Source organism: Anabas testudineus, chromosome 24 (genome assembly GCF_900324465.2).
Source record: "Anabas testudineus chromosome 24, fAnaTes1.2, whole genome shotgun sequence".
Lineage (NCBI taxonomy): Eukaryota > Metazoa > Chordata > Actinopteri > Anabantiformes > Anabantidae > Anabas > Anabas testudineus.
The window spans coordinates 3,117,750-3,145,366 of NC_046632.1; the positions used below are offsets into that span (position 1 = coordinate 3,117,750).

General features: G+C 44.0%; 1 protein-coding gene across 1 annotated transcript; it reads left to right on the forward strand.

Moving 5' to 3' along the window:
• The first annotated feature begins 1,243 nt into the window (after positions 1-1,243).
• On the forward strand, positions 1,244-26,135 carry tnfrsf21 (tumor necrosis factor receptor superfamily, member 21). Its single transcript, XM_026340639.1, has 6 exons — positions 1,244-1,630; positions 8,096-8,816; positions 10,996-11,574; positions 18,461-18,726; positions 24,098-24,356; positions 24,995-26,135. Exons 1-6 carry the CDS (start codon positions 1,604-1,606, stop codon positions 25,222-25,224), a joined length of 2,082 nt encoding a protein of 693 aa, XP_026196424.1. The 5' UTR covers positions 1,244-1,603; the 3' UTR covers positions 25,225-26,135.
• The last annotated feature ends 1,482 nt before the right edge of the window (positions 26,136-27,617 follow it).

Sequence of the window (27,617 nt, forward strand, 5' to 3'; positions counted from 1 at the left end):
ACCTCCTTTCCACAGCACAGTCAAATAAGGCTAACAGACTATTTGAACCTGAAATTTTAGAGCATGAGATCAGAAAAAATCTTACAATAAGCTCCATTAATAAGACATTTCTAAAAACAGCTAAACATAACAATGAATGCCCTCATGTTGTTTTGGGAGGGGGGGGGGGGACCAGATGGCAGTTCAGTATGATGGAATGGCTCCATAATGGAAACCAGGATGATGACTAAGGCCTGGTTAGTGGTGCTCACTGATTCTGATCGAAACCAGGCTGTAACCACAAACTCAGGGGATAGAGACGAGCTGACGTAGCCACAGTGAAGCCCCGCTGCCTCAACATAAAGGAAGAACGCAGACACACACGTATCCCTGTGAGGATTGTTTTAAATTATTAGTATTCTTTGAGCTTTTTGTGAGGTCAGTTTTAGGATAAAGATTCTCAGATGTCCAGGCAAAGTTATGTTGGAAGTTGAGTCACGACGACTGGACTTCTTTCCTGTTAGTTTGAAATGTTTCACAACTCATCTAGAGTAGATTTTTCAGTCTGAGAAAAGTGGGTTGAGGTAATCAAACACACTCTCCAGGGTGGTTTCATTCCCCACCGGACCTGAATAGTAAGGGTGTGAGCAGGCTGTAACGGCCCCGACACCTACAATCTATTCTACCCCCAAGATGAGTCGTTAGGTGTAGTCTCCCCGGTGGATGTGTGAAGGGCTCTTCCTGGGGATGGATGAAAGGGCAGCATGGAAATGGAAAGCAGGTTGTGTCTGACACCTCCACCTTAGGTACTTGTATACAATAGGTCTATACACTATAAATCCTCACTACGCTGCACGCCCATTGTGTAGTAAATTAAAATAAGTAAGAATGCTACAAAGGTCACCAATTAAGTGCAAATACAGACAATATAGAAGTACTGTGATTAGTTAGAAGGGTGTGCCTTTCTCTAAAACGTGTAGTATATGGAAGATGGAATGTCATCTACATGAAGGAGGATTCAGTGAGGGGGTTGAAGGGACTGAGAATGGAGTTGGGGGTTAATGATGAGGTGAAAACCAGGCTGCTGTGGATGATCTCACCTCCCACCTTGTACCTGAACAAAACAACAACAAGGTTCGTCAAGGACGTGACATTCACGGGCTTCAGACGGCTGCGGATTGGCTGATGTTGGCGGCTAACTCCCGCCCCCCCCCCCCCCCCTCTCCTCGACGTCATCGCGGCGGCTCTCCGCGGTGTGCGCAGCGCGCACTGCACAACGACACACAAGCCCGGACCGGGAGGCGTGTGGCGGTGATGCCAGAGTGGCTCTCATCCGTCATCGCTATGGGAATTAGCAGCGCGCCCTCAGAGAAGCCGGCTCTCAGCCCGTACTGTCCGACCCGGGTCCACCCGGAGACGCGCACTATAAAACGCTGCAGTTGAGAGCGTCGCTGCGTCCCGAGTCCGGCTCCAGCTTCTCTCCTCCTGCAGGCTGAGGAGGCTGGTTGGTGATGACGAGCCCGGTGATGAGACACGTCTAGAGATGAGAAGTGTCTCCGCGGAAGACAACTTGGACAAGGACGTTTGCTCGCCCCTCGGCATCAGGGTTTAATAAGACAGGACGATGCCTGTGACGCGCGTGTCCGCAGTGGTGAGTCCTGCGCACTTCATTCACCTCCTTTGTCATTCTTTATTCTAAGGGCTCCTCCGGCAGGTTCTCCAGTTAAAGGGCCAGTGCCTGTTTTTTTCACTCCCGAACTCAAATTTAGGATTTAAAGAAGTTTGACTTCTATAAATTGTATAAATCAATAAGTTTAGGTGTTGAATCAACTCCAGGAGGCCGATTTCCTCTGGGTGTCATTTGTTCCGCTGTGAACCACACAACAGAGACTCCAGTGGAAGGATGGAGAAAGAAGAAAGGGCACCCAGCAGTCTGTTGTCTCTCCACCCAGCCAGTGGAAAAAACATGACAGGAAATTAGACGTTTAAAGCAGCTGCGTGGGTGAAGTGGGGATGACAATTTAAACGAAATACCCGACAGAAACATGAAGGTGGAGGAATATTTGATAGAAATTGTTCCTACTCAGGTGTCCGAAAAGGGGCGGACGGACGGATGGATGTTCCCCAGTGATCATGATGTCAGGCTGGTTATGAAAGTGATGCTTTGAAAGTAGTTGTAGCTCATTGCCGGCGTTGGCTTTGTGAGCAGAGAATGATGTGTGCCAGGTGAAGTCAGGATATTCACTGTGACTAAGACATCCCTTTCCCTTTTGATGACTTGTTTAATGGAATGGTTTGGGGTTTGTTCTTGTATCAGAGGCTTTAAAGTGTCTGTCATTGTTCACTGTACTACTTTGTAGTTTTTGGACTATGACCCAAACTCAAAGTCGCGAAAGTATTCTGGCTTACAGGTAACGTTTTGATTGAGGCATGGCCCCCAAGTACAGTCAGCTGAAATACTACTGTACCTAATGAGTAATGCAAATTCTCTAAAGCCACACAAGGCTACAGCTGTACATCATGTGTAATGTGCTGTAAAATGTAAAGTAAATGGGGATCTATGAAGCCGATTCCAATCCTCAATGGGCAGGTGAAGCATCTGCCCTTGTAAAACTTCAACAGGATGCTTCAGAATGGCAGGACTGTGTTCGGACGGTGTCTTCAGAATCAGATCGATACGATCTGACATTAACACGATTAATGTCGGACTTCACATTTGCAAAAGACAGCATAGAAGAGTGTAATGGTTGGAATTAGCATCACCGTAATCATGACTAAGCTACAATGCCTGAGACTCTTTCATACACACATACAAAGATGCTGTAAGCACGATTATACGTGAATGCAGCTACAGTAGTACGACATGCACAGCGCAGTGTTACCTAAAAACTCCAGTGACTGCCAGAGTCCGAATGAATCTATTATACAGGCAGCAGTGTCTGCATGTCTGCTGTTCTCTGCTTCAGTCATTAGCGATCACCTCAAACATCAACTCAAATAACCATCTCTGGTTATTGTTGGTGATAAATTCAGCGCGGCTGAGTCCAAACAGTGCCCCCTTCTCTCTCTCTCTCTCTGAGTGGAACACGCGAGGACATGCAGCAACAGGTGCTGCTGCGCTGTGTGTGTGTTGGGAGAAGAGGGAAGTGAATGCATGCGTGTAAGAGTGTGAACATTTAGATTTTTATTAGTGTTTGTCTGCCAGTGTGTGTGTGTGTGTGTGTGTGTGTGTGTGTGTGTGTGTGTTCGTGGTTAGGCCCCAGTTTAATTGGGCAGTAATTTCAGCTTAATGGCGATTGCCACACACACAAACAAACATCCTGAGCCCACACACAAGTGTTTGTATGCACACGCCTCGTTGCGGAACACGTGTTCCACACACACACACATACACACACACACACACCATCTTACTGTTGCTTGATTGTTCTCCTGACTCCTGGAAACCTGCCCGATTCACAATCACAATATTGAGCTATGTGTAAATCGTACTTCCTTCTCTGTGGTTAGGCGTGTTTGTAGGCATGAGACACGCAGTCTCGTCACAGGATGAGAGGATGTGTTACGGTGGCTCCGGGTCACAAGGCATGCAGACGGATAGCTCTCACCTTCCTGACATCCTTTGAGAGATTATATGTGCAGCTTGTCTTACCACGCACATCCAAACTGCTTCTTTTATGATGTGATGATGAGAAATGTAATGAGACTATGAGGTGCTTTTGCTTGAAGTGCATATCAAGTTTCATGGCTGTGGGATCATTTGTGCTTTGTGTGGTATAGTCATGGGGTTTAAATACTGTGTGCTCCAGGCTGGAAAATGAGACAGTTTGGTATTGCATTTCTATGAAGCTGGGAGACTAGCAGAAGGCAGGAAAAGAAAAGCAGGAGAGGCAGAGATACGTCTATTAGAGCCGTGACATGCCAAGTTGACATTAAAGAGCTAGAGGTGGCTTAAACCAACTGTTACATCGCCCTTTGTCTGGCACAAAGTGGCACCAGGAAAAGACTCTCTGTAACAGCAGGTGGTTCTAGTCTGTACTCGCCATTCGAAAAAGGAATGCAGAGAAAGACGAACTGTACAAACTGTGAAAAAGCCGAATCATCTGAAAAGCCACCACCTTGGGTTCCAGCTGTTGCCAACAGTGCAGGACACGCTGCAAAGTCTAGGCTCAGCGACGGCCCAGTGTTGCCTTGCATGGTACTGGCTTAACTCAACTCTACCCATCTTTTTTGGTTTTCCATTAGGCAAACAATATGAATACTACCTTGTACCTTGTACCTTCTCTGTATCATCTCCATTAAGGTTCCAAGTGAGCTGAGGTGATACCGAAGGGTGATATGAAAACACTGCAGACTACTGACTTGTCAGGGAGGAGTCATACTACCATAACTAGTCATCTTGCCTGTTACCTAAAAGTCCAGTCCAGTCAGTACCAAGTACCTAAGACCTAAGACCTGTACCCCATCTTCTGCCATGACCCTTAACAGGATAAGATGTTTAGACAGTAGATGAACACTTGCAGACAACAAGCAGATAATAGTTTAAAACAAGGATCTGAGAAGAGGTTCAGCTGAAGCTGGCCTTCTTTTAAGCAAATATTTGACTTATCATTTGCAGTTCAGCTCTGATGCCTGGCAAGCAAACTGGGTGTGTCTCTGCAGGGGCCTGCTAGCTGCTGCTGGAGGTAGAATTACAGGGTGTTCTGTACAGAGTCAGAAAATCAGAGAGGACGGGGGGTATTGTGGGTGGGTGGGGTGCTCAGTAGGCACCTGCTCTGCAGTGGTGCCGCACTGTTGCCTACTGTATACGATGTAAACAAGAGCTGCCTGACTGATGGCTCCACCCTCAGATGTCTCCCTGTAGTCTGCCTGGGTTTAAGAAATAGAAGAACTGATTAATTTCAGACGCGTTTCAGACACTGTACTATTAAGATTTAGATTTAGAGATGTGTTGTCATAAATAAGATAATAATAAGAATAATAAGATAAAACTACACATAACAGTAAGTAAGTAAATAGGTAGTAAAAAGGATTAAAAGTATTTAAGCACTAAAATGATCATTTGAACATTATTTACAAGTCAGAATCTCCTAAATCTCTAGGTCGTATCATTTCCATAAGACTGCCTGGTAAATTCCCATGTGTGTCACACCCTACACCCCGAGTTTTTAACAAGCACAGTCCAAGCCCAGGAAATACCAAATGATGTCACTATGACACAGCAAGGTTATTCTTTCCCCTAAAGCATTGCAGGACATTATATAAATACTTACTGGCTGAGCAGGAATCAGTAATGACTATTAGCCTGATGGTGGTGGTGGGATAGCTCTGTTACTGTACAAGTAAAGCAGGTGGAAAGCAAGACGGGAAGGAGGGGATGAGGGTTTTCATCATTTCTAGAAATGGAGGTAGGGTGAAGCTCCTAACAGCTGAACACCTTGTGCCTGGCTATGTGATTGGCCGGACAGTCTGTGCACCAAGCAGCTGATGCAGCCATGGGCACTGCGGCAGCATACACACACACACACACACACACACACACACACACACACAAAGCTGGCATAATAAGAGGAAAGCTGGCAGCACTGAGACTGAAATTGATTCATCTATGTGCTGATCTGCAAATGTGGCAGTGTAGAGGTTCCAGACAGCATCTGTCTTCTGTATGTTTGTGCAATCACTAATGCACTGACAGCGCTGCTTTTGTTGCCTTTGCTGTCATTTTGTTTCCCTAAAGGTAAAACACAAAATGCAGGGACATAAGAGTGGTGGCTTGGCTCTGATTGGGAGGGTGGGACAGAAATTGACGAGGCACCACCGTGGAAAGATGCACATAGTGCAGCCATTAGCAGCCCTCTCCTGACTTGTTGAAGAGCAGCCATCGCAGTAATTATCCTCATTGGCTTAAAACCATAGCTGCAGACAGACCTGGGTTGTCTGAGTTCAGTCTGCTCCCCAATGAGCTTTATCTCGAGCCAAGAGGAAAACGTGTATGCTGATCACTTTCTTTGTCTGTCTTTTCATCACTTAACAAGCCTCTGTCTTTAGACATAAGACATCATAAGTATGACAACTGGAACACAAATTTCAGGACATCAGCAACATAGCCTTTCACAGGCGTTGAGTTTAGGAAGTAAAGGATGTGCATGTGTGGTCGCATGTCCTTAAAAAGCTTGTCTGAGCTGCTGCTTGTCTGTATTGTTGTAGTACTGTACCATCATTGCTACAATCATGAGCCATCATTATTACCTGGGAGCCACAAACGTCTCCCTGCCAAAAGCCCACAGCACTGTATGTCAGGTAGTTACAGCGTGCTGGCGGAAGGTCGCACTCAAGTTAACTAGCAGCAACTTGCAAGATCAAAACACAACACAGGCAGTTCAGTTCAGGCAAATCCTTTTTAAACTCTCAGCAGCTGCCTTGTATGTTCTTATGGCAGTGCATGAGCTTCGTACCCTGAGTCATCAGACTGTTTAATACCAACATGCTCCCCTTGCCACAGCCTCACATTAAACAGGGGGTTGATACACCTCAATTACGATAATGTTCAGGACATGCCGTTTCAAATAATTCAATAATGGCTATGGAGAGCAAGGGGGTGGTTGGGTCATCAGGCCGCAACGAGCAGAATGTTCCCATTTACTGCCCGATGTGCTTCCTACTAGCGTTTTTCCCTTCGAACATTGATGTCAATGAACGCATTGATGTTACTGACGCCAGTGAGCTATGAGCTGCGTGTCGAGAACATGCTCTGATGTTTATGGATGAGATCCCAAGACAGAACACACAATAAGCCAAATGGGTGTTGTCGTGAAAGAACAACGGAGGCTAGGAATAATGGGCAGCTTTATTCTTATTAGCAGCAATCATGAAATAACTTTGTGTGCCTTTGACTGCTGACCAGCACTTCTCCAATAAATTACGTACATGTCAACATATGATTTTATCCGTGCGGTCTAAGGCAACCTCTCCGCTATTTCTTTAGGAAACCTGACACGCTGTCACTGCTGGTTTGACTTCGAACTAGCGCTTTTGGTTCAGCGGAAGAGTTGGATCACGGATGACAAACATTCATATGCGTCATCAGCAACAATCTCCCGCCCCCCACCAGTGCATCGCTTCAAACTCAACCGGCCTATTTGTTCTGCATACTCACACATGAGCTGCAAATCTCCATTGACATTTGTCTGACTAGACACACTTGACAGGGGCGAACACACATTTTCACATGCTGATCCACACTGCCCTTCCTGTATCTCACTGCTCTTCAGCCTATTTACATAGAATTCATGGCAGAACTGCATCATTGGATTGCATTAGTACAGGTGTACCTAATAAAGTGGCCAAAGGGTGTATGTTTCTTTAAGCTTTCTCATTGTGGCTTTAAAGTAGCAGAAACACACAACAGGAGGAATAAAGGATTGGAAGTAGTGGCCTGTTTGATAATGTGCCATATTAACTAGTAAAACCCTCCAGCACTGTTGGACATAGACCTCTAACTGCCTGATGTTATTGTTCTGACATGACTCACTCGGTATGTATGTGTGTGTGTAAGTGAACTCAGACATGTGGGGCTTATTCCGCTAAACCCAGTGAGCTGTCGGCTTCCCAGCAGAAGTGAGAGGGGAGCCTGAAACAAAAAAAAAAAAGAAAAGTCCTGCGTTATGAGTCTCCCTTAAACTCTCAGATGTGGTCGTAAAGTGAAAGCACTTAACTAAAGAGGGACAGTAGAGGTGGGAATGAGTAAATGAAATGACGTCGGATTAAAGGGCTTTCTGAATTTTCCTACAAAAGTCATCAAATCTGCTTCATAAACTTGGAGACTAATTGCGGAATGAGGTGTGTTGAAAACTGGACTTTCCAGAATCAGCTCTGTGTAAACTGACTCAGCACGTCCATGTCTGCCCGCCTGGTCATTGCTTCGGTGACTCTGCTTTTGTCTCAGTGTGTAACGCTTGCTCACTGCTGGTCAGGAATGGGATTTGATCTTTTAGTTTTGTGTGGCTTAGTGAGTATCAGAAGTGTGTTTTAATAAATTTGTATGTCTTTTGTTTTATTTAACCCTTCACTCCTGCCCAGTATTTCCATTAACTGCTCCTTTCTCTTCTCCTTTTAGCTCTTTTATACAGTGGTGGTAGACATCTCAGCCCGGGTTTTGACCACAACCAGCTCAGCTGACCAGTCTGTCCTCTCTCCCCGCCACTATCAGCACACGGACCCAGACTCGGGTACCCAGCTGATCTGCAACAAGTGCCCGGCGGGCACCTATGTGTCTGTCCACTGCTCCCCTACGGCTGTGAGGGAGTGCAGCCCCTGCCCTGAAGGCACATTTACACGGGGTGAGAATGGGGTCCAGCAGTGCCATCGCTGTCGAGATCCGTGTCCTGCAGGCCTTACTGAGAAGTCGCCGTGCACAGCCACCCAGGACCGCATCTGCACTTGTCCACCAAAAACCTTCTTTTCGGGGGAAGGTAGCATGGAGTGTAAGCCCCACTCGCTGTGTCCTCCAGGGACAAGGGTAAAAAAGCGGGGCACTGAAACAGAGGACGTACTCTGTAAACCCTGCACCAAGGGGACTTTTTCAAATGTGGAGTGGAGTGCGATGAAGTGCCGAACCCACACAGACTGTCAAGCCCAAGGGCTGGTGCTGCTCACACCAGGGACCAGAGAAACAGATAATGTGTGTGGACCTTCTCCTACAGACATGTCCTCCTCTTCGTCTTTGTCTGTCTCTACAACCATCTCCGCAGTGGGGCCTGCACAGGCTGTGCTTGTACAGGAACCCCTCGTGTCTTTATCTTCTCCAATATCATCCCTGGCTGAACCTGTACACAAAGGTGAGAGCAGCAAGCCTGCTTCATTTTTTCTCTTTACCATGTAGTCAGCAACATTGTACAATGAAGTGCATTGAGTCAGTGCATAATAGTTACTGTGATTATCTGTTTTAAATGTTTTTTGCACTCAGAGAGTGGCCTTATAGGCTAGAAAATGCAATGAATTGAGCCTGCCTGAGAATGCCTGCACGTTTCCCAATAATTTTCAATGGCAGCATTTGAAAACAAAGAATTTGAACAAATACAAGGGTGAGGGTTAGTATCAATTAATGAGTCTAAAAGCTCATTAATTGATACATTAAATCTGCACACAAACAAGTTTGAGACCTTTAGAAAGAACAAACAAACCAATATCTACATATGTACAACATGTCAATGCTATTTTTATACAGTTACTACAGTATGAAAGTTTTACTTTGTAAATCTACAACATCATATTTATATTTTTCTTTAAAGTTCGTGTATAGAGTGGGCATATATAATTTAATATTTTTTGTCCTTTTTGGGATTCCCAAAGGGAATGGCATCTGTAGGCATGGAAACTAACTGGTCCCCAATCCCTGTCTCAGGAATGCTACTTTGTTTGTGTTCAGGAAGAGTTATGGGTATTGCTGTCTTCCTCTGTGAACGTCCTTTCCTCCTGCTCCCTTAATCACTCCTCCGTTTTGATCAAGAAACCTCCCTGTCTCTCCTCCTCCCTCCATTGCCATTTGTCAGTCAGTCTGCCGGCCATTTTTCAGAATTAACTATCCATAACCAATGTACCTGTCTCACTGACACCTAAAATCCTGTCTCTCCTGTCTGTGCTGGCATAGCATCGATGGCTTCTCACCAGTTAATCTGACCTGGTTTGCTGTAATAGGAAAAGTGGGGGGAAGGTGGTGGCTGGTGTGGGTGTTACTGTTACTGAACTCTATACTAGCAGTAAAGTGGTGCAGTGTGTGTGTAGAAAACACAATAGTAACAGCACATATTAACATACCTGCCATTTTCCTTCTTCTTTTTCTTCTCCTCAAGTTATATACTGTATATCAACTTAAAGCATTAGGTTTAAAACACTACAGAATTGTGCATATTTTGTTTAAAGCCTTCCAAAAGATCAAATGAAATGAAAGGCACTGGGTAGAAAGGACTTTGACTAGATGATGACTGAGAGACAACATGTTTAAAGAAAGGAGTGATCAATGCAGACAGACCCAAATAATAAAATCATTGAAAAAGTAATTTCTTAGCTTTTCTGCCATCATAAATACATTTCTGGCATTTGCAACAGACTCAACAATTAAAACATTAGCTGTGATTTCAGCACGTTATGCAGAGATTCATTGTGGGTAAAACCCTGCCATGATGCTATTAGGGGAATGTTCATACACATACATGCATTAAATTTGGGTTGCCCTAGAGATTTAGATAAATGCACCACTCAAAAGTTGAGTATTTCAACAGAGAGTGCCCCGCATAAGCTGCAAGTGTGTCTAAAAGATTTAGTGCATGTGTTAATGACACCCTCTCTCCCACCAAAACACAAGCCTTAATTTAGGGATTAGACCTGCACCTGTCTACCTGTCTGCTGATAAGAGGATGAGGGGGATTAACATGTATCCAGGTGACAATGCAAAAAGCAGCTCATTTATGATCTAATGTCATAATGCGACATCAATCCCATTAGCAACAGAATGCAGGCACACAGTCATTAACAGACGTGTAATGCTGGCATCCACTGGTTACTTTGAGGCACGGACATCGTTGTATTCAGTTGCAGTTCTTAAGCCTTCAAGAACGCTACAGGACACTGGAGTAGAGCACGACCAACACATTCGCTTATTTAAACATACCCCAAATATACTAGCATCAACATATGTGTTGGCCCAGTATTGGGGTTGATACTAGTATTACTGTTACTGCGTACCTGTGACATTCAAACTCAACCAAACTAACGGTCACTGAGCTTGTTGCTTTTGCTGCTTTATCTCTTGAGTAGCAGATTATTCACATGTATCACAGTGCCAGGGTTCCCTCCTGTGATGCCTTCTGTTTTCATTGTCTGAGTTAAGCAAATCTCTTGTGTTGGTGAATTTAATTCTCTCTGTCTACTGTCTCTTGTCTCCTACTTCTGCACTTCTGTCTTGTCTCTTTGTTCTCTCTCATCTCCCCTCTTTCTTTGATCCTTTGATCATTACAGAGACCTACAGCCAGTCAGCAGCCATTCAGCTGAGGGAAAACCCACACGGGGAAGACCACCGTGCAGAAGGGCTACTACTTAACCGGCTCGATGCTCCCACCCCAAGAAACCGTGATGCTCCAAGGACTCCACTGCCCCCAGCTCATAAGCAACCGAGAAATCGTGAGCAACAGCAGGGGCAACCTGATTCTGACCCTGTGTCAGGGCCCAACAAGATAACAGTGGAGGGTCTTGACAGTGCAGACATAGTCAGAGTTGGGACAAGCATAAGCAAGGTAGCCGGGCAAGGGAGCGAAGTTGGGGTCCCCAGTTACTACAGGCCTACTCGCAGGGGTTCCCCAAGGCCGAGCACCCTTAACCACTTTGACATCAATGAGCACCTTCCCTGGATGATTGTGCTGCTGCTCCTGCTGGTGCTTGTGGTGATAGTTGTGTGTAGCGTGAAGCGGAGCTCTCGGGTGCTTAAGAAGGGTCCCATGCAGGACCCCAGTAGCATCATGGAGAAGGCGATTCAGAAGAAACCATCTGCACCTCCGATGCAGGTCAAAGAGAAGTGGATCTACTACTCCAATGGACAAGGTAAGTTTGCCTTCTGTTATTAACTTCCCTAATCTAAAATGTAAAACCCACATGAAATTTCTTAGTCAGATGCTGGTCCCCCATCAGTTTAAAGTACTGCTTAAATGACCCATGTCATAGTCCTCACTTGATGACTGCCCTCACTTAGCGACTCATTATGAGTGTTTAGCCCTGCATCATGGCCAAACGTTGGAGGTCACTGACTCTTAGTTGCACACTGGTGTAATGACATGGGTCATTTCTACTGCTGTGCTGTCTAGAACCATCTGTTGGCGTGATCGCACAGCAGTGGATATCTGATCCAGTCAATTCTTCCCCGCAGCACATGGCATAAAGGGCAGTGGTTACACAAGCAAGGACATGACTCTATTGTAGCACCAATGCTGGTGTCACTCTCCAAACCCAACACACATGCTGAAGGTTGTCGTACTTTTCTCAGTGCTCTAATTTCTTCTTTTCTCTTGTTACCTCCTTCCTCTCAGTCTTTCCCTCCCTTGTTTTTAACTCTCCTTCTCCTTCTGCTTCTCATTTGTAAACCTCCACTTGTATTTACTTCCAATTTCTTTGGCTTCATTACATGTCTGCTCCCCCTTGTACTTCTTCTTTTCCTTGAATCTTTCCTCTTTGTTTGTAAGTTACTCTATTGAAGTAACTTTGTTACAGTCTTTTGACACTGTGGCTATCAACAGGTAGAGGACATTTTGCCCCACAAATAAGCTCTCCCTTTCACAGTGAATGAGAAAAAGAGACCCAAACTCAAGGGACACCTTCTGTCAGAGACACAAGACTCTCCACTTGTGTGAGTTAGTGTGTGTGTGTGTGTGTGTGTGTGTGTGTGTGTGTGTGTGTGTGTGTGTGCTGTGATAAAGCTGAGCTACTCGCCACCCTCTCACTGCTCCCTCAGTGACTGACCACAGAGAACTGGAATAATCTGGTTTCAACTGCATTAGGGTTTGTTGGCAAGGCACATTAGTGGGCCAATCGGTAACGGGGCAACAAAGAGATATAGAGGGAGAAGGAAATGATGAGAGAAAGTGAGAAGATGCCGGAGTTGTGTAAGTGGTTTATGTGGTACAGTGACATTGAGATGCGTTTATGGACTGTACCTTGATTTCTTTATTAATTTACCTCTTCTGCCAAATAGTGGAATGACAATCACACTATTATTGAGCATTTAATAGGAGGCCCGGGTGTCAGTTGAGGAGACTGTGTAGCAGTTGGTAGAGTAGTCTTCAGTGAACCACAGGGTCACTGGTTCAACTTTGGGTTCTGTCTGGCTACATGGTAGCAAGACACCAAAAAACCCTGTAGTAGTAGTATGGGGATATATCTTAATTACTAATGGAGACAAAAGCAGAGCTAAAAGGATAATTTCAACTGAATGCTCATTCTTTGCTCTGTCTATCAGATGTGATATGAGCAATTAAGCAATATGAAATAACATCCGCTTTCTTGTGTTTAGAACTTGTTCCACTGTTCTATATAGCAGATAAACAAATAAATCAAATGATGGTGCTTTAATTGCCATTTGTTGTAATTCAGATGGATGTCCAATCAGTTTTAATTTCCTGAAAATGACTACGCCATAAAGCAATGCAGAACCTGTAACCGAAAAAATCTAAACATTAGGGGGATAATTGGCACAGCAGATCAGTTTTCATAAGAAATCATTACACAAATTGTCAGTTATGTGCCTGAATGTAGGAGTAAAGTTGCTCTGTTGCTTTTGCTAGGCAACCAGTGTATCATAATGTCACATTACTGCTGCCTTTACTTCTGAGAAAGACCGTTTGGACAATAATTACTGTCAGTAAGACTGATTTTCAAACAAAGCTCTTTACATTAGACTGTCTATGTGTATTGTGTGCATGGGTGTTCTCCTGATTGGATGAGTAATCCTGTGCCCATGTGTATGCATTTACATGGAGATGTATGTATGCACATGCAACCCAAACAGCCATTTTACACCGCTATTTACTCTCTGGCTAACAAAACAAAACAGCTTCTTAATCCTTCCAAGGTGCGTGGCTGGCTCCCTATGAAGGTTGTAATGCCACTTTACTAGGGCAGTTAAAACACTTGGGCAATAAAGACAAAAGAAAGGGAAACGTCAAAGCGCAGATTAAACACAGTACTTGGCATTTGCTCAGAACTGGTCAGGAAGTAGTGAAAACTGCTACTCCTCCACGGCTGGACTGAATGGGGCTTTCCAGGGCTGCAGGCCAGAATTTGCTCGCACAGGATTTGAAAAGATTTATGTGTTTATCTGTTACAATGGGGCAGGAGTCTATTTAAATAAAAGGGAATCACAAGATTGTTGTGTAAAGGTAAGCTTGAGGCTGTGGTAAGCTGACCCACCTAGATGAAGAGATTTTTTAAAGGAAAACGCATCTATCCAGAAAAACACCTACTGTATATCTTTACCACTAATCAACAAATCTAATCACTCCCCTCTAAAAGAATTTGGATCGGCAAAGCCATTTCAATTGTATATGAAATCTTTACTAAAAGATTTACTTCTAGATATATTAAACAACACAGGTCACAGCACCTTTTGTATCAGATCACCCAAATTTTATATGAGCAAGAGTATTTTAACATGTGATAGACAGGTGTTTCTTGCTATCCAGGTGTGTGCTGTTACACCAATTGTTCCAATAAGAAATATCTCTAAATTACTAGTCTTTGTTTAAGCTATAGGCTTTACCTGTGAAAGTTGCATTTGTTCAAAAGGATGAACAAATCACCCACAAGACCAGAGAGCTCTCCATGGGACAAAAGTAAACCAACGTGAATCTAAGAAAACAGAAGGAAACCACTGTGCACTGAGCAACATACAAAGAAATTGTCAACCAGAAGACAACAGGTGAAGACAGAAGCCTTGTGAGAGCTGTAGAGAAAAAACCCAACACAATAATGACATCACCAACTATGTCCACAGAGCAGGGGTGAAGGTATCAAAAGCCACAAGTCAACCAATGCTTCATTAGCAGAAACATAGAGGCCGCACCAGAGGAAAATCATTCATCAACAATCCTGTCCTGTCCAGTCCAACACAACATTAAAACCACCAGGAAGTATTAATTGTGTGGCTCATCGATGTAGAGTGTATACAGTTTGCAGTTAATGACCATACACATGGAAAAACACCATCAGAGTTCAGATAAAGGCAGGTTGCACTTGGTGTAATCACCAGCCATATTATTTACAACATACATTTTCAAAGTAAGATGCACATTGTAAAGGAAAACATGAAGGAAAATAACAGTTTACCTACCCACCATCCTCCCTCGTTAAACATCCACACCGTAAACAAAGCCAAGTTCCACATCCAAGCCCTACAGGGAGCCACGTGTTACAATATATTGCACAATGCAGTACCAGGGTGGGCTGGGGTAGCCTGGTCTCAGTTCTGCCTGGGATTGGGCGGGTTGGTGGTTGGAGGTATAGAGCGCCTGTTGTGCTCCCACACAGCTGCACACACATTCCACCAATTTAACGTTGTGTGTTCTCATATTGGAATGAACCTGAGAGGACTATGCGATGTGATAAACAGAAAGGTATTCATAAAGATGCTGACACACACAGCTCCCTGTTTCTCATCAGGTTACACACAATAACTTGGTGCAGAGGTAAAACCACTTGCTGGATCCAGAAGGTTTTTTTCTTTCTGGATCAAGAGTGTTCTGAGCAGCATAGCTATACAAAAACAATCTAGCAGTGCCATCATCATCATTGTAATTAATGTTTCACCTCTGTTTCTGACAAATCACATTTTACATTTTACAGCTGTGGGTGGTGATGTGCAATAATCATCACCCACAGCTGCCTTGCATTTCATTGTCACTGCTGTCAGGTCTGTAAAGTAGCTTTATTGAGCTAGAATTGCTAACATGATGGCTCCAAACTGCTCAATTTATCTTATTAACGTAAGGCAAAACTTTTTTTTCTGACTTAAGGGTAACGTTCTTCTCCCTGCAGCCAGCATGGGCAACACATTTTTAAGTTCAGTGACTTTCTGTTTTCTGCAGAACAATGACTGGCTTCTCTCTGTGAAGATTCTCAGTCATCCAGGTAATGGTTATCCTGTTCAGTGGCAATTGGACTTGCTTTAAGTCCTTGAAGATGCTTCACCTTCCATACAGAACAGCTTCATCAGTTCTCTGATAATGGACCTATAGCCGCAGGAATGCCATTGTGGTTAGAACTGGCTAAAATTAATTTCTTTCATGGGGTGGCTGGGCCCCAGATACTCATAGAGACAGTGCAAGGAGCTCAGACATCTGGAAATAGTTTAAAGTACAATCAGTGCCTCTTTCGCTCCAAAAGAATCCACTTGAAGTGGTTTTGGCATTTGAGTAGGATGCCTCCTTGATGGCCCCGATTAGGGGTTTTCTTTGTGCAACTAGCGCCTGCATAGTCCAAAACAGAGGGATGGCATGGCTCAAATATGAATTTCTCTGGTTGCTCCATTGAGGAGCTGGAGGACATGACCTTGATCTGTGATCTAGATAAGCTGCAACAAATGGGTGGATGGATGTTCCATGTATAATAGGGGATTTCCAAATACAAAGTTATCCAATATTTATACCAGTGAGGTGTTGCTGATAATAAGGAGAGAACAGATGTAACATGCTTTCTTTTTGGATGGATGGCGCAGGTCGAAGGTGGACAGTTATGTAGTTGCTGATAAGCTGAACATAACTAAATATATCTGTGTGGAGTTTTACAGACATGCTTGAATTAGTTTGGTTCTATTCTTAATGTAATCACCTCACGTCAAATGAGATTTCCATTTAGTGGTAGATATCAACAAACAACATGCTGCAGGCTGTTTACTAAAACTTTGATGCACTCTGTTGCAACAGCATGTTACCCTACACCACACTACTATAATTTATTCCATTATAAAGCCGGCAACTGGCTTTTTCATCTAATACCACCATGACATTGCTTTCCTGCACCTTTGTTCCATATTTAGATTTATGACGATTTACGATTCATGGCAGTTAAGGGTGAATTACAGAATTCTAGTATGAGAACACGTAAAACTAGGATGGCAGCTAGCGTATAGTAAACAAAGCTGGTCTATGGCACCTAGACCTTTCGACAGCTTTTTTAAAACAAGTGGCTAAGACAAGACATGCACATTTTTAGTCTTACTAAGCTGATGAAAAGTAGAATGACATAATTAGTGTCACAACAGAAGTCATTATCTCCTGTTGTGCCAAATAGAATGAGTCACTTTCAACACATGAGTCTAGGATGGGACACGACACAAGAGTGTCACTTTACAACACAACACATTAACAAAACCAGTCTCTCATTATGTGAGATACTATGAAGCACAAATGCTCAGCAGGACAAGTTCAAACTTGCAATGCAATGTTCTCTTCTCATCTTGGAGCTCTTAGATGTGTATGATATACATGACCACAGCCTGTGACTGAGACAGGGCTGTCTGACAATGGACAGTATTTATTTCTCCAGAAAGTCTTAATAATCTGTGAGCATCTTTTATTCAATGGCAAGTATGCATTACAAGATGTTTTACTGTAGACTCTCAGCAAGAACAAATAACTGTGACACACACACGCAAACACACTCTACTACTTCCCCATGCAAACATATAAACACATCTGCAGGCTGACACACTGAATCAGCACGAGACTTATATAGGTCATTTAAATGTGGGCTGTGGCAGTGAGGCGTGCGGAGCAGGGGGGATTTCTCTTCTGTCGCTTCTGTGTGTCATGGCCAGCGAAGTGGATAAGAGTCGAAAGGCTCTCGGCCCAAATGCTTGGCACGCAAGGGCTCTCCAGATTTCAAACAAATTTTAATGTTAATCTGAAACAGAAATAGGGGATTAAGTGAGAGTGTGCATAAGTGTGTGTATGTGTGTTTGTATTGGCTTGTCAGGTTTAAGCCATTGGATTTAGTGGTTAACTAAGAATAGGTTATAGGTGTGGGCAAAGTTTAGGGATAGGGTTCATGTAAGGATGTCAAGATGAAAATCTGCATGGTTACAGGATGTACGTGTGAGCTTCACCTGACTATTTGTTCTGCCTTTTTGCCTTGTGTGTGCTGTCATTGCTGTGTGTATACATTTGGGTACACGTGAAGGTTTGTCATGCCATTAATGTCGACCACTGGCTTACATCCACTTTAATCTCTCTGGTCCAATCTCGCTGAATCATCGTGGATTTATGCACTTAGCATGTTTGCTACAGTGGACATTAATCAGGGATCATCCTTATGAAAACTGGAGGAGTTCATGGTGTGTTGATGTTCTGGAAGTATAACAGCCTTGCAGTTCAAGAAGGTAAAATATGCTTTGGTGAACTGTTCACCATCTCCACCAATCCCCAACTCTAAATCTCACTAATTGACTTGTGTATCTTATTTGTTACATTTCCATCTGTGCCTCCTGTGCACCAGTACAAGTATGGGTAATGCATACACATAAGGAGGACAGGCAAACGCATCAGCACCAGCTTATGCGTGTCAAATAAAACAAGGGCGCAACTTTATTTTTACTTAGTAAACAGATGAGTCAGCGTTTGTGTTTCCACACCAGTTATTTCCAAGTTAGATAACAGTCAGTGGAGTAGTCTGTCCAGGCAGTCGAGTGTTTCAGGGGCAGAGCGGCTTGAAAAATCAGTATTCATGTCTAAAGGCAAATTGCCAAGAGCTGACGTGTGTGTCACCAGAGGGACTGTGAAAGGCAGTATGAATTCTGACCTTATGTGAGATGGATTCACTGTGACCTACAGTTAAATGAAGAGGAAATACAATCATCCTTTCTAATACTGAATGGTAGTTAGAAAATTATGTCAAGCCCTCTTCTTCAGTCCTTACACCACAATTTCTGACTTTTCTCCCTCAGGGGTGGATATCCTGAAGTTGGTAGCAGCCCACGTGGGCACCCAGTGGATCGACATCTACCAGTCACTGGCTAATGCTACGGAGCGCGAGGTGGCAGCCTTCTCTAATGGCTACTCGTCAGAGCACGAACGTGCATACGCAGCGCTGCAGCACTGGACCATACGAGACAGCGACGCCAACCTGGCCAAACTGATCAACGCCCTGCACAGGCAGCGCCGCATTGATGTAGTGGAGAAGATCCGCTGTGTCATGGAGGACAACCCACAGGTATGTTGGATGGAGCATAAATGTTTGGGCAAGACTTTATACCAATGTTAGACTGTTTTTGAAAGAGACCCTCACAGTATTTGTGAGTGGTAGCAGAATAATATCTGTGACTTTTTCTGTCTTCAACATAAATGGGACATGCTGTAGAACACACTGTTCCCTGAATCTCTCTCCTGCTGAAATCTAATCCTTGAGCTTTTTGGATCCCTCGGAGGCTGCAGTCCTCATATTAAAGCTTCTTTGGGAGGATGATTTGATGCTTCAAGAGTAGTAATGGTGCCTTTTTATTTGACAGTGGACAGTGTAGATACAGTAAACCTGGGTAATCATTCAACAAGGGTCCACCAACCAAGACTTGAACAAGTTGTGCAGAACGTCGTTTCAATGGTAATTCTGACAATACTGTATATTGTGGTATAGTCCTTTTTTCATGACATAATTAGCAATGTCATTTCACTTCATCCATTCAACCTGGCCATGTTTTCATTTTAACTGACAAAATGTTATTTTGTTTTGCACAAGAATTAAATAGTAAATGAGGTATGCGGCATCTACAGAGGCACTCACGTGCAGTCAGGTACATTGAGGTAATTTTAACAATGCCTAATAGTCGGGCACAAAAACGCAAGACTCAGACACAGAAAGACAGGGATGTGTAGCACAACAGATAATCTGGCAGGAAGCAGGTGCGACTGGGAGGTTTTAACAGTGGTAAGCAAAGACGGTGACAGTGTGTGAGTAGGCAGGCAAGAGAAAGTCTGAGGCCATCTAGTGGTAGGGTGGAGTATGGCAGGAGAAAGCGGTTGTGACAACATGTGGCCTATTGTAAACATGGACACTGTGGTAATGTTATATAGGAGAGGCTGCTGCTCCTACTGGCTGTGTACGAGTAAGTCGCTATTTTCATGTTGGCTTTTAAGTTAACTTCAGCAAGCATGCAAACCTCATGAATCACAGTCAGAGGTGGGCAGCGACTCGGTGTATAACATAAGTGAACACAAATTCATCCAGGGAGTGAACTGATCCAAATGTGTCCAACCAAGTTGAATTCAAAAGCAGAAATGTATGCTTTATAATTGTGCTTCATGAAATTAGAAGGGCAAATACTGGAAATAACAGAAAGAATTGGAGTCTTAGCTTTACTCAAGGTGCTGGACTGAAGGCAAACACACTCCCTCACACACAGCTGATGCATCCGTTACCAGCTAGATTTGCAGCTAATGCCTGTATAGTAAGCACATTGGATAGATGGATGGATGGATGTCCAAGCTCATGTATGTGAGAAGTTACTAAAGTTGAATACAGCCTCATACGTGCATACAGCAGAATGACTGTATTGTAATCAACACCTCGTATCTCACATCTAACTCGCCTTGTGATCTGTCTGTAATCAGTCTCAAAGTGTACTCTTCTATGACCTGAACTGACTTGACACACTGGATCCTTCATCACCATCCACTTTTCTCCATCTTTCCTCTGACCTTGTGATTTGTATCAAAGTAGCGCCCTTGACCAAACTCTCCAAGGTCCGCGCTGCACAGTTAGAGTCTTGTTCAGGATACGCCTACTGCCTGAGCTTGGTGTCTCAGCCTAATAGTGGCTTTTGTAATCGGGCCTTTCATCACAGCTTAATAATCAGCACATGGTTTCCAGCGATTGTTTTTCTTTCTGTCTAATTGGATGGATTGTGGATAAGATAACAGATAATGAAATTGTTTCGTGAGGGGACAGACATTATGATCCTTGTTATTGGGTTAAAGGGTCCACAGGAAGTGTAAACACTTATGGTTTCTGCTTATCAAGTTTCAACTCAACAGTGCCCTCATGCACAAAGTCGAAATCAAAGGTTGGTGTTGGAAGACCTTCACTGGCCTTCATGGAGCCTTGATTTCAGCACCACCCAGTACATTTCAAACACCTTTAATGCTAAGTTTGAGCAAAACCGTATCATCCAACATCAGTTTCCAATATCTAAGATTATACTTTTACTGGTCAAATTAACAATAATGCTGCAGTCTGCAGTCGGGTTGTTGATTAATACCAATGACTCAACAGTGGATTGGCCAAGTGCTGAAAAGTTTGGCACTAAAAACTTAATTTCAGCCCAGTTCATTGGTCTTTGAAGAAAGCACAAAACCAACTTCTGAGCTCTCTTCAATTAAGGTTACAGTTAACCTAAAGTGCATCCAGAAATTATCAATGGTGCTTAACCTTTTCCACATTTTTGTTTTGTTGTGTCCTGACAGGTCGTACAAAACTTAAAATACAAGTCCAGACCAAATATTACAAAGTACAGTACAGTAACAGTTATTATTACACATATGCTGCCAGAATACCATAGAGGTAAAGGGAAGTATGTCAGGTCCTGCATGTATGAAGGGGAAACGAGTTGCAAGGGCATATAAAGGACCGACAAACTGCAGATCTGAGTCCAGAGAGATTATGGTGTAGTTATAGGAAAATAATTTTCAGTAGACTGAGTGGAACTGGAGATGACTCTGCAATTGCTTCCTGGATTCCCTTTGAAAAACTGGTGGGTGCAGTAGTTAAGGTAATAATAAAAATAACATATCTAAATACTTAGGGGTCATGATATAATCACATGTCACATGAGAAGATTCAACTTTTTATTACATGCAAATTGCAGTTAGACAAGTATAGGTTTCTGTAATCAAGACATGGTCTGGTTTTCAGTGATTTAATTATTCTTAGAGGACGCCAAAGGATGGGGGCAGACTCTTCTTTTCTGTGCTCTCTCCTTTTTCTACTCAAAGTAAATGCCCCAAACCCCCAAACCAAACAGTAGTCATTTTTCCTTCCTACCACAATGATGCACAATAAAATGCAATTTCTTCCTTAATTGTGTGTTTATGAGTCAGGTCCCATTAGACGCCTTTCAGTCGCTTCCATAACGAGCCCTATACAATAATAAAATGAAACCACATCCATTACTTTGTGGGGGAAAAGGACAACATTTTCCCAGAAACTGCACTGATACTTTAAAAGGTGATCCAGAGAGATTATCTGCATTCTTTGGAGTGCCATTAAGTAGGCTTTAATTGGTCTGGGAGCGAGCTTAGCTATCGAAGATCTACTTTAAATGTCATAGATGAATTAGTGGTAAAGGCTGAAGATACTCTAACAGTGGGATTGGTGCTCACTTGGCTGACGGCCTATCTTAGCTGCATCTTATTAAACCGCTCGTCTGTTTAGAGAGTAATTACAGCTAACCGAGAGGCTTCGCCGTACCATTTTTTATCTAATTAATCAGAATATCTCCAGTGTGCATCGGCCCCCTGTGTTCTTCATGCTGCAAGCAATCTGTCAGCTAGGTGGCTGAGTGTGTGAGTGTGTGTATGCGTTGGGCTGTGTGCGTGTCTAAGCCTCTGTCCCCAGCAGACCCTTGTGCTGTGCTGACAAGAGCATTCAGCAAGTCAGCTGGATCCTCGATCTCACACACACACACATGCACACACACCTCAGCCTGGGCACTTTCTGGTACAGCAGTACTGTTCTCCCCCACCGTAACCCTGTGCTCCAGCTCCAAATATAGATAAAACATAGATCCTGTGAAATGATCCACTACGACTTTTACAGCGACAGACATTCACCTGCAGGTAGTGTAGAGCTGTAGCACAATACCACATTATATTACCTATCCACTGACTTCCTGTCCACTGAGGCGGATGAATCTGTCAGACCTCTGTTCTTTAAAAATATTTGCTCTAGAGTCTTTGCTACAGTGTGAGTATAGAGTGTGTCTGCATGCTTCTGTGCACGTATGTCTCGATGCCTTTGTGAGAGACAAAGCATGCTTCTGTCAGATTTATGCACAGTCACACTGCAGCCCAGTGGCCCAGACACTGTGGAAGAAGAAAACACAATTCAGAGCCAGGCTTACTGCGTCAATTCCAGTTGGAGCCCAGCTGTACTGAAGAATCACTGATCATACTGAAGAAAAAGTTTGATTTTAGTTCAGTTTCCTGTTCAGTTTCTCCCTCCGGCAGCTCTAGTTTCCATTTGGCGAATACAATGACCTCTGTGCTGCAGCGACCTTTAGGCCCGACTGGGTTCACACTGTGAAAAACAAGACGTGCTCTCATGATCTCATCCACAAACCAGTCACTGCTGGTTCAGACCACAGGTTCATTACCACACCAAAGAGAGAGGGGGGTGGGTGGGGATAGAGTGACGATAGAGCGAGGAGAGAGGAGAGAGAGAGAGAGATGGTGGAAGACGAATAGAAACTGAGGAAAGAAGCTGAGACAAAAGAGGATGAAGATGAAACTTTAAAGAGGGAACGGGAGAAACAGAAGGAAAACACAGAGACAGAAGATGGGAATGGTTCACTAGAACGATACACACAAACATATATTTCTACAGATACATTTATTGTTTAAAAGGGTTCAGTAGCTTTGACAGCACAAACAGCAGTGGATTCAAATCATTTACTTAAGTAAAAGTGGGATTGTGGGGGTATTCTGGTAAGATCACAAGGGGAGAGCAGTAACCCACAGACTAGATAAGGATTCATTTTAGCTTTCTGTTGTTATGCTGAGTATGACAGCCTGAGGACAACCTGACGTCATGTGTTCTTTGAGTTGGAAATGTTCCTTTTCCAGTTTGACTGTCTTCAATCCAATTTCAATCAGGTTCTGGACCCTCTTTTGGACTAAACTAAATGTAAGGGGTCCCTTAATGTCTATAGGCAGAGAGGCAGTTCACATGCTGATTAAGGATAGGGGTCTTTTGGATGTGTGGAGGCGTACTAATCCCTGTGGGAGGGCATATACTTTCTTTTCACACTGCCATATGTCTCACTCTAGGATAGATTTCTTCCTAAATGCTAAATCTTTAATAAACAGTGTTGTGAGTAGTGACAGATCTAATTCCATCACAGACCACGCGGCAGTAGAATTAAACACTGGAAACAGGAAGAGGGCTTGTGGGGTGCCCCACAGCTTCTCCGAATTAGCAAGGTGTGATTGTCCCAATGTAAAGTTTGTTAAGTGGCTGGTTTGGATCAACAGGATTATGTGTTGTGTATCTTATAATGTAAGAAGATCCTCTCCTCTCCTCTCCTCTCCTCTCCTCTCCTCTCCTCACCTGACCTCTCCTCTCCTCACCTGACCTCTCCTCTCCTCTCCTCTCCTCTCCTCTCCTCTCCTCTCCTGACCTGACCTGTCCTCTCCTCTCCTCTCCTCTCCTCTCCTCTCCTCTCCTCACCTGACCTCTCCTCTCCTCTCCTCTCCTCTCCTGTCCTCTCCTCTCCTCTCCTCTCCTCTCCTGACCTCTCCTCTCCTGTCCTCTCCTCTCCTCTCCTCTCCTCTCCTCTCCTCTCCTCTCCTCTCCTCTCCTCTCCCGTCTGCAGTTCGACATCAACCAGCTGATGACCTCGGTGAATGTAAGTCAAAGCCTCAGTCCCATCCACAAGGCGCTGGAGTCTCCCAGCAGCCTCGGCAGCAGCAACAGTAGCAGCGTGGGCGGGGCAAGCGGGGTGGGCGTGGACCAGTCGCCAGTGGACCGCATCAAGGGCTTCTTCCCCGACGAATCGGAGCCCCTGCTGCGCTGTGACTCCACCTCCAGCAAAGACTCGGCGCTGAGCAGGAACGGCTCCTTTATTACCAAAGGTGAGAGGTGACACAAGGGTGAGACAGTGTCTCGCTGAAGGACGCTTAATCTTTACTTAGCCTCGTTGTCTGAGTAACTTTCAGCATGATGATTCATCCTATCCCCACACTCTACTGTAGAGTTTCACTGACTGACTGATTCAGACTGACAGCCAGTTTTGAAAGGAAGCACTTGTATAATGTCGCTTTAAGCTTTTCCCTTTTTCTGTGGGAGCCATTTTGGGGTCCAGGTTTTACAATGCCCAAATTAACTTAACTTAGATAACATCTTATTCCTAAATGTGCCTAGTTTGGATCTAACCAGACATTCCTGGTCGGCAAAACTGATCATTATTAGTGGAGACACTGGTTTGTCGGCATTTGCCTCATTTGTCTGTGGAGTATCAGCCGCTTCACATTCTTCACACCCTTGACAAATGATTTAGACACTCACTAATGCGTCTTACTCTTCCTGCAAATGATGTAGCAACAGTTCAGACTTGAATGTGCGGTTGGTTAGTGCCCTCATGTGGTTGCTTTGGGTATTGCCCATCCAGTGAACGAGTGTAAATGATTTCCCAAATATGAAATTAGAAATACCCAAACACTGACACTTCTATCTGTTATATGATCAATAACAGTAACTGTTTCCCCTGCAGAGAAGAAAGACACTGTGCTCCGGCAGGTGCGCCTGGACCCCTGTGACCTGCAGCCCATCTTTGACGACATGCTGCACATCCTTAACCCAGATGAGCTGCACGTCATCGAGGAGATCCCGGCCGCCGAGGACAAGCTGGATCGGCTTTTCGAGATTGCGGGAGTCAAGAGTCAGGAGGCCAGCCAGACGCTGCTGGACTCGGTCTACAGCCACCTGCCTGATCTGTTATAGAGAAGGAATGAGGAGCTGGGAGTGTGTTTTAAAAGCAATGCAGGAGGCGTGAGTGAGTCTGATTTGACATTGTTCACATGAGGCTTAGGCTGACATGTGATCTGGTCTGAATCAGACTCGCCCACGCCGCTTCTGTCACGTGATTTCTGCTAAGTATTGTAGATAAAGTGGCGACCTTCTCCCTCACATGACTCTTTCGAAACCCTCAACGATAGTTTACCCCCGGTTTTCTTTTGTGTCGTTTTCTGCGCACACACACACACACACACACACACACACCTCCATTCTCCACCGTAACACACAGGGTGTGTGTGTCCAGCCTTTTTTTTTTTAAGGTGATGTTCTGACCTTAGCAGTGAGGTTTACGAGCCTCCGAACTTCACTGGCCAACGCCTTCACGTTTAAGGGATGAAACTGGCTGTGCCAATCACTCAGGCTTCTCCTGCCTTTAACGTGATTTCACCTTTAAAAAAGAAACAAAAAAATAAAAAGAACATGATAGTTATTGCTAAATGAAAGGACACACATTCTCTGTAATGTGTAAATAAGCTATAACTCAAAAATAACACTGGTTTTTACTTTTTCGGTTTTAAGGGATGTAAAGGTTGTTGGAAGTCATGTGCCTAAACTTGCTACATGCCCCCTTTCACACCTCGATTCCCCCCTCGGCTTCCTGCAGCTGCCTGTACTGTACCTGGAGTAGATCGCCTGACCTGTGGCTGCCACCACTCTGACAGAGCAACACAATATTGGATTAAATGTCCAAAAAATCCAATATTGCAATGCAAGAGAAAAATGTAACCTAATCTTCGCTGCACCAGTGAATCGAAGCCTTATATCTGATATATAAGATGTATCGATACACGGCTTCGGAGGCTCTGTCACTGTCGGTGGGTGCACAAAAAAAAAAACCATCTACGCACATCTCAGATCTCAGCTCCGCTCGCATCGACCAATGTAGCGTTGATTAAAGTGTTCCCGATGCATTATGGGGCTTCTTGTTCGCGTTGATCCGGTGAGGGGGTGTGTGAGCATTTGGAAATAATAAAAAGCAACAGGTTTGTCTCATGCGCTCGTGTGTTGTTGCTACATGCTCTGAGGAGTTCATGTGAAAAAAGCTGGCATGTAGTTTCTTCGTTCTTTAATTCCAAAAATGCTGTTAACTAACATTTGACCGTCTTGCAATGTTTCTGACATTTATTTTCATTTATGTTACTGTAGCATATTTGTTAGCATTTTGTCTCATTTGTTTATTTCCATGGGCATTGTGATATATTTCTCCCCCTCTCCCCTGTGCTCGGCATTATAAGATGCCCTACCTTACTTAAAGTCTGTCTACTTGTGTTAATTTTAGTTTTGAGGAAGAAATAATGTCCTCGTTCAGTTACTTTCCAGGTTTTTAAAAAAACATAAAGAAAAGTGAAAAGCACCACACGCACATACACACACACACGCACATACACACACACACGCACACACACACACTCATCAACGTTCAGAGTTGATCTCACTTAGCCCGTTACTATCGTGGTGCTAGGTGTGTGCACTCGCACCCGTTGGCTTGACACAGAGGGGGCCTTAACCCTGGACTAATGACTCTTAAAAGTATTTCCAGACTGAGTGAAGACGTGTGAAGGATGCGCTGCTGTGGACTGTGAGGAATGTGTGAGCTTGCACTCCGCTGCGCTGTGGAGCCTTTTTTGTTTTCTAGTCGATTTTTATGAAGAAAGACTCAGCTGATGAAGGTGAGATGTGAAAATGCGTATGTGGCTCGAGTGGATGAGTCTGTCAACTTTCATGTGTGTAACCAGTATGTTTACTACTATGTAACCTCTTAAAATCACCAATTAAAGCTCAAAACATTTGTCGTAACACTGAGTGGATTCGTGGATTTGTCATTTCCTAAGCGTTACCTAATTTGCTCTTTTTATTCCTTTTTTGTTTGAGCATTAAAGGGCGTCACACTGATTTTGAACCTGCTTCCTGTGGTACTAGTTATGCAAGTACATGCATATGAACGGTGTGTATCTCTCTCTCTCTCTCTCTCTCTCTCTCTCTCTCTATATATATATATATATATATATATATATATATATATATATATATATATACAAAAGCTCCCCCAGATGATGTCACATGGGAGGGGTCTAATTAGTCATCAGTGGCACAGACCTTGGCAACATAAAAACTTCCCCGTGTGTTCAAATGTCAAATCTCTGCTTCTACCTAGAACATTTCTTCCAGGTGACGTCAAAACTCAACACGAGTGTTGAGCTCTCTATGCTTCTCGATGTCCTCCGGTGCGGTGCAGTTGTTTCCTCAGTGTTCCTTCTGCATGTCGTGGGGGTTTCATCTTCAAATGAATGCTTATATCTCAGCTGTGTGTGTGGAAT